Here is a 7,488-nt window from a genome sequence, read left to right on the forward strand (position 1 = left end):
TTTTAAAAAGAATTTATTTGAGAGAGAGCTAGAGAGAATGAGTAGGGGGAGGGGCAGAAGGAGGAGCAGGCTCCCCACTGAGCAGGGAGCCTGATGTGGGGATCATGACCTGAAGCCAAAGGCAGATGCTTCACCAACTGAGCCACCCACGTATCTTTTTTTTTTTTTTGAATATATACCATTCTTCTTCTTTTTTTTTTTAAAGATTCTTTTTGAGATTTTTAAAATTTATTCATGAGAGACACACACAGAGAGAGACAGAGACTCAGGCAGAGGGAGAAGCAGGCTCCATCCATGCAGAGAGCTGGATGTGGGACTCGATCCCAGGACCCCGGGATCAGGACCTGAGCCCAACGCAGGGGCTCAACCACTGAGCCACCAGGTGTCCCTATAAGCCATTCTTCTTAACTTTGTGGACCATGGTCTATGCCCTGAATCTCTCTATATATGTAAAGTCAACTTTTTTTAAGAATGAAAAATACACTTATCTTTTCTTTATGGCAAGCACCTGGCTCTTGAAAAGTACTCCAGCTTTCAGACCATATTGCTTTTATTGTAATTCTAAAAAATCATTTTGGAATCCAGGCACTATTTGTTCTCAAGGTAATGAAACCTCATAGGTAGAAGGCTACATGGCAAGAAGGAAATGAGAAAATCCTTGGCTTAAAATGCACACATATGATGGAGGCATGTCATCACTGATTCTTTTACTCACCCTTTTCCTCCAACGGCCAAAGACTTCATGAAAGCAAAACCCATAAAAGGTCTTGTCTTTTAAATTGTCAGAGTTCAGCAGCCTTTCACCCCTCTTCAAGTCTCAGAAATTTTCAATGAAAAGGGGGAAAGAGGGACACCTGGGGCTCAGTGGTTTGGCGCCTGCCTTGGGCCCAGGGTGTGACCCTAGAGACCAGGCATCGAGTCCCGCATCGGGCTCCCTGCGTGGAGCCTGCTTCTCCCTCTGCCTGTGTCTCTGCCTCTCTCTCTCTGTGTCTCTCATGAATAAATAAAAATCTTTAAAAAAAGAAAAGGAGGAAAGAAGAACCAAATGAGAAGCAACATCCTAAGCTTCAAAACTCCTTTGTGCCCGCCCTTTTACCAAGTTTCACTAGGTGTTAACCGGAGAGTGGGCTGTGTTATTTTCACATGATAGATGGTGATCACTCCGGCATGTATATAAATTACGTTAAAAAAAAAAAATCTTAATCGAGTTTAAGTGGCTTTTTTTTTTTTGGCTTGATCATCCGGATTCGAGCCATTTTCGAACCAAAGTCCACAAACACTGAACGCAAGGAAAATTTCCTTTGTGCCTCGTCATTTGGGATGATCGCACCGCCCTTTACTAAAAGGGATTCGTCCCGAAAGCACGTGTACCTGGGACTGGACGCGTGGCGCTAAGCAAGCCTCCAGGAATGTCAAGCGTGGACCTCACGCAGTGGAACGAACGCAAGGAGGGAGAAAACGCTGCAAAAGCCTCCAGGAATGTTGTTGAGCGTGGACATCATGCAATGGAAACGAACGCAAGGGGGAAGAAAACGCTGCAAAAGCCTCCAGCAGTGTCAAGCGTGGACGTCACGCAGCGGAAACGAACGCAAGGGGGGAGAAAACGGGGCACGGGGAGAGGCTCGCAGCGGCCCGGGCCGCGGGGCCAGCGCGCCGCCCCCGCCCCCGCCCCCCTCCTGCTATTTACACGGAAACCCTTGCACATTCGTAAAACGCCGCGGGGTCCGGGGCGGCCTCCGAAGGCCTCGCCCGTCTACACCCGGCACGGCGCTCGGACGGGATCGGAAACACGGGGGGCGGGCTCCCGTGCGTTGGGGCCTCGCTGCGTACGCGCGCCGGGGCCGGCGGGGCGCGGGAGGGAGGGAGGGAGGCGGCGGGAGCGCGCGCGGCGTCACAAAGCCGAGCCGGAGCGCCGAGGCCGGCGCCGGAGCCGGGGCGCCCCGGGCAGAGGCGGGAGCGGGAGACGGGAGCGGGAGGCGCGAGCGCTCGCCTCCGCCCTGCGCTCGCCCGCCCCGCCCCCTCCCGTCCCCTCCCCCGCCGCCCGGCCGGGGCGCCGCAAAGCGTCCTGGGAGAGCCGGCCCGCGCCGGAAGGACGCGCGGGCGCTCGGCGGCGGCGAGGTTATAAAAGGGAAGGAGCCGGCGGCGGGCGGAAGTGGGCGGTTCGGCGGCCGCGGGCGCTGTTGTGTGGCGTTCGGGCGTCGCGAGGGGCGTTCTCCGGAGGGCCGCGGTGCAGGCCGCGCTGACAGGGCCGCTCGCCGCCCGCGCGCACCCGCCTCTCCCCGGCGCAGCGTCCGCTCGCGGCCTCCGCGCCCCGCAGGCCCAACATGGCGCAGGAGGTGTCGGAGTACCTGAGCCAGAACCCGCGGGCGGCCGCCTGGGTGGAGGCGCTGCGCTGCGACGGCGAGACTGACAAACACTGGCGCCACCGCCGGGAGTTCCTGCTCCGCAACGCCGGGGGCCTGGCCCCGACCGGCCCTGACGCGGAGGCAGCTGCCGACGCCGAGAGCGGGAGCCGCCATCGGCAGCTGCAGCAGCTCGTCTCCTTCTCCATGGCCTGGGCGAACCACGTCTTTCTCGGGTGCCGGTGAGTGAGGAAGCGCCCCTGCCCGGCCCTCCCGGTTGTGTCAGCCGCCCCCAGGCCTCAGCGGCGAGGGGAAGGCGGGAAGCGCGGGAAGCCGCGGGTCGGGCCGCCCTCTGAGGGCGAGCGGGGCGCCTCAGCCAGAAGCCGCGGCGGGCAACAGCCGGCCCCCCGCTGGGCGGGGAGGGGGGGGGGCGCTGGGGGCTCGGCCGGCCGCGCGCTCGGGGAGCACCCCGCCCCCCTGCCCCTGGGGCGTGGGTTTCTGGGGTTGCAGGAAACCGAAAGTTCCTGGCGGGTCGTACACTTTTCTTGATCACAACCAGGAAATGCAGTTCCTGTGGCCTGTTTTTGTTTGTTTGTTTGTTTTTGCACACCCAGAGTGGTAGCTTGGGGAAAAACACTTTTTAAAAGTGTCTTTTTGTTTTTTTGTTTTTTGTTTTGTTTTTCCTCTTTCAGGTACCCACAAAAAGTTATGGATAAAATACTTAGTATGGCTGAAGGCATCAAAGTGACAGATGCTCCAATCCATACAACAAGAGACGAACTGGTTGCCAAGGTGAAGAAAAGAGGGATATCGAGTAGCAATGGTTAGCAGATCATAGATGTGAACATACATAGGAGTTTAGAACATAAGTTTGATATAATTAGGAATTGTTAACTAATTTTTTTTTAACAAGCTAGAATGTATACGATGTTATTAATCAAGTTGGAATGTTAAAGCCTAAATTGTGTGTGTGTGTGTGTGTGTGTGTGTGTGTGTGTTTCAGGCACTGGTTTTGATAGTTAACTTTTACCGCGTTAGATTTCAAGTGTCGAATGTCTATGCCGTTGATTTTGTTTAATATCAGAAATTAAATTCTATTATTCAACACTGTTGTAAGACATGAATGAAGTTATTCCGCATTTTCTTTCTTAAAGAAATTACTAGCCCTGATTTTTTTTTTTTTTTTTTTTGGACTTCTCCCTTTCTTTTGACAAGTATCTGTCTTGTAAATTTTCAGGTGATGCGTAAGAGCTAGACTTAGTCACATATCTGTTTTCCTTCTTTTTAGAAGGGGTAGAAGAGCCAGCGAAGAAACGACTCCTAGAAGGAAGAAACAATTCTGCAGCTGAGCAAGAGCATGCAAAACTTTCTGCCAAAGCAGAACGTGCATCAGCTCAGCAGGAAAACAGCTCAACATGTACGGGGTCATCTGTGAAGCCAGAAAGTGGGAACGCCACTCGAAGCTCTGGCACCTCGAGTCAGAATAGCTCTACAGGTGATGGAGATCGATCTCTTTCCAGCCAAAATAGTAGCAGCATTTCCTCTCAGGTAACAGCGGCAGGGTCTGGAAAAGCTTTGGAATCAGAAGCTCCAGATAAACATGGTTCAGCCTCAATTGTTTCTTCGTTGTTGAAATCCAGTGTGAATAGTCACATGACCCAATCTACTGATTCCAGACAACAAAGTGGATCACCTAAAAAGAGTGTTTTGGAAGGTTCTTCAGTCTCAGCTTCTCAAAGTATCTCGGAGATTGAGGTGCCCTTGTTGGGCTCCTCTGGAAGCTCAGAAGGAGAGCTGCCACTGTTGTCTTCCAAGCCTAGTTCAGAGACAGCTTCAGGTGGGTTAACTTCCAAAACTAGTTCAGAGGCAAGTGTTTCTTCATCTGTTTCTAAAAATACTTCCTCATCAGGCACATCCCTACTAACTCCCAAGAGCAGCACATCGACAAGTACATCTCTGCTGACTTCCAAAAGCACTTCGCAGGTAGCTGCATCACTGTTAGCTTCCAAGAGCAGCTCCCAGACCAGCGGATCTCTAGTTTCCAAAAGCACTTCCTTAGCAAGTGTGTCCCAGCTGGCTTCTAAGAGTAGTTCTCAGACTAGCACATCACAGTTGCCTTCTAAAAGTACTTCACAGTCAAGTGAGAGTTCTGTCAAATTTTCTTGTTGCAAGTTAACCAATGAAGATGTGAAGCAGAAACAGCCGTTTTTCAACAGACTGTATAAGACGGTGGCGTGGAAGTTGGTAGCTGTTGGTGGCTTTAGTCCCAATGTGAATCATGGCGAGCTCCTAAACGCAGCTATTGAAGCTCTGAAGGCAACACTGGATGTGTTTTTTGTTCCGCTAAAAGAACTAGCAGATCTGCCTCAAAATAAAAGCTCTCAAGAAAGTATTGTTTGTGAATTGAGGTGCAAGTCTGTGTATTTGGGCACTGGCTGTGGAAAAAGCAAAGAAAATGCAAAAGCTGTTGCATCAAGAGAAGCACTGAAGTTATTTCTCAAGAAGAAAGTAGTGGTAAAGATATGTAAAAGGAAATACAGAGGCAGTGAAATAGAAGATCTGGTCCTCCTTGATGAAGAGTCAAGGCCGGTAAACTTACCGCCAGCATTAAAACATCCTCAAGAATTATTATAATTCGTCCAGAATACCACTGCATATAATGTCTGGTATTTGAAGAGAAAAACTGGCTTACTTTTGTATAATATGAAACACAGGCTTTCACAAATTTTGTATTGCTTTTTTCCAGTTTTGCAGAAAATTTACATTCTAGTTCTCTTCACACAGTAGAAGTTGTAAATAATTTATGAATGACAGTACATATTAAAAAGTATGCATTAACAGCATACCATTATGCTGTTTTATTTGCTGAAGAAAATACTGTCTTCTATTTTTAATGATCCATTAGGTACGATGTGTAGTTCTGTAGAATCTTAAAATTTTTGTACTACTTTCAATTTGGTGAAAATGTATTAAGTTGTCTACCATGCTTTTTTTTTTCCCTAGCTGAATAAACCTCCACATCAAAGAAAAGGGGACCATAGTATTTGAATGTCTGAAAGTCTGTGAAGCTTAAGGTTTTAAGAATGTTGCCCATAATGTTGAACATGTCTGTTAAAGAATAAAAGAAAAAATAGTTGCCTCAGACTATTTTTATGAGAAGTTGTAAGCATTTTTTAGATATAAAGCAGTATAAAGTACTTAAGGTAATTTTATTCTGAAGTTGTTTAAAATTCACCATGATTTTGACCGCTGCAGATTCTTTAAGTGGGTTAATTTATGTTTGAGGTAAAATAAAATTTACACTTTTTTCTTAAAGACATAAATGTGGGTTTCTATATTAAGCATATTTTGTGACTACTATTAACAGATTGATTTGTTTAGATATTAAATGCTTTAAGCTATTTTACCTTTTCAAGAAGTCGTGTTTTTCTTCTCCCGCTCTAAGTCAGAATGAGTTCCTGCAAATGGGCTTCCCACTACTCGTCAGTAGGAATTACAGTCAGGTAATTTTTCATAGCTGATACACAACTTTGTATGGATAGAGAGGTTATAGTCTGTAAATCTAGAACTAGATGGTTTTTTTAATTTATAAGTCTAGAAGAACACTGGGAACGGCCACGCACAGCTCTTAGGAGCTTGTTCAGTTGAATTACGTTTGTTAGTAATGAAATGGAATCTGGTGTCTTTTAGGTGATTCTGTTTATTTTGTATATTCTGTTTAATTTTTCTTCAGGCTCGCCCAGAATGTTATCTTTATGGCCTTCTGTCTAGCTGCTGCACCTTGAGCAGTAGTGGCAATAATGTTGAGAGAAAAATCAAAGAAATGCCCTTTTATATGCTAGTTGTATTGGGATAGGAAAATTGAGCATAAGTAGCACAATTTTCAGAAGTTACTTCAATTTTACATTCTAGAAATAGACAAGAATGCTTACATACTTGAAATGATCACTTTTCATTTTACCAGATAACCTTCAATGATTTAGTTTTGAGGATGTGAAATTAGATCCCAAAGTCTACATTCTGTAAGTGGGTTGCCTTTAGATGCGAGAAGCAATAACATGAATGTTATGAAAGCACTTCTGATTACTTGACTTTCCTCAGTCTTGGAATGTGTATTTCGTGGGACAGTTGCCAGAAAAATGAGCCAAATATTACAAAGGACAAATAAATTTCTGTAATGTATCTAATTATGTGGTTTGGCAATTTTCTAAATCGGCTTATTTCAAGTTAGTATAAACATTACTGAAAATATTTTAAGTTGTAACTTTTTGATAGAACTGGAGGAAGTTGCTTAGTGTAAAAACAATGTTTATAAACAATTATTTGCTATATAGCCTTTGAAAAGCTTATAAAATACTCAATAAAAATGTAAAGCCTCCCTGATAGAAATGCGTATTTTACAATAGTTCAAGATAGTATAGTGCAGAAGAAAACAAGGTTTGGGTAGCAATCTGTTTTTCTTGAGATCGAATCTTGGCTCGTTATGGGAATTAAAACCTTTAAACTTCATCCGTAAAATAGGACTAATAGGACTAACGCCCTATGCAAAGAGCTGTGAGGATTAAAGGAGATACGTTTAAACTGTCTGGTACAGTGCAATATACCATAGTTTGTTAATTGCTTATGTATGCTCATTGCCTCACAACTTTAGGAGTAGCTATTATTCGGCCCATTTTTCAATTGAAACAAAGTAATTTGGTGAAGGAATGAATACAAGCCCATATTAGATTGCAGAGCGCTAGCTCTTGCTTTGTTGTCTTGCTTATCTTTCTCATTTCTCTAAATGCTAAAATTTCTGAAAATTCCCCAGACAGTAGTTTTCTACCAGTTTTATTAAGTGACAAAACATCTTCCCAAAACCTCATTTCCTTGGAGTGAGTCATATCAGGAGCTCTTCTCTTTAATGAATCTTTCTACTTGGTATTTGCATGTCTTGAATATTCTCACCTAGAGAATTAACCCTTACAGAGTGCAACTGAATTTTTTTTAAAGATTTAATTTATTAGGGAGCAGGGTGAGCAGTGGCCGATTGGGGCGTGGGGGGAGAAGCAGGCTCCCTGCAGACCCTGATGTGGGGCTTAATCTCAGGACCCTGGGATGACCTGAGTTTAATGAACTGAGCCACCCAAGTGCCCCTGAAATTAGT

The 7,488-nt window shown here is 45.8% G+C and overlaps 1 protein-coding gene across 2 annotated transcripts; it reads left to right on the forward strand.

The window, feature by feature from the left end:
• Positions 1–2,181: 2,181 nt before the first annotated feature.
• On the forward strand, positions 2,182–6,798 carry LOC121489983 (CDKN2A interacting protein). 2 transcript variants are annotated; one of them, XM_041753486.1, is made up of 3 exons: positions 2,182–2,584; positions 3,035–3,165; positions 3,631–6,798. In XM_041753486.1, exons 1-3 carry the CDS (start codon positions 2,325–2,327, stop codon positions 4,974–4,976), a joined length of 1,737 nt encoding a protein of 578 aa, XP_041609420.1. In that variant the 5' UTR covers positions 2,182–2,324; the 3' UTR covers positions 4,977–6,798. The 2 variants fall into 2 exon arrangements, with proteins under 2 accessions (XP_041609420.1, XP_041609421.1); XM_041753487.1 differs by having other exon boundaries at positions 3,035–3,134; positions 3,631–3,772.
• The last annotated feature ends 690 nt before the right edge of the window (positions 6,799–7,488 follow it).

The sequence above is a fragment of the Vulpes lagopus genome, chromosome 4, assembly GCF_018345385.1.
Source record: "Vulpes lagopus strain Blue_001 chromosome 4, ASM1834538v1, whole genome shotgun sequence".
NCBI lineage: Eukaryota > Metazoa > Chordata > Mammalia > Carnivora > Canidae > Vulpes > Vulpes lagopus.

Bases quoted from the DNA above. Each gene is read 5' to 3' on its own strand.
- LOC121489983 (XM_041753486.1), top strand. From the start codon at position 2,325: ATGGCGCAGGAGGTGTCGGAGTACCTGAGCCAGAACCCGCGGGCGGCC. The intron at 2,585-3,034 runs GTGAGTGAGGAA...TTCCTCTTTCAG, and splicing joins CACGTCTTTCTCGGGTGCCG to GTACCCACAAAAAGTTATGG. The intron at 3,166-3,630 runs GTTAGCAGATCA...CCTTCTTTTTAG, and splicing joins AGGGATATCGAGTAGCAATG to AAGGGGTAGAAGAGCCAGCG.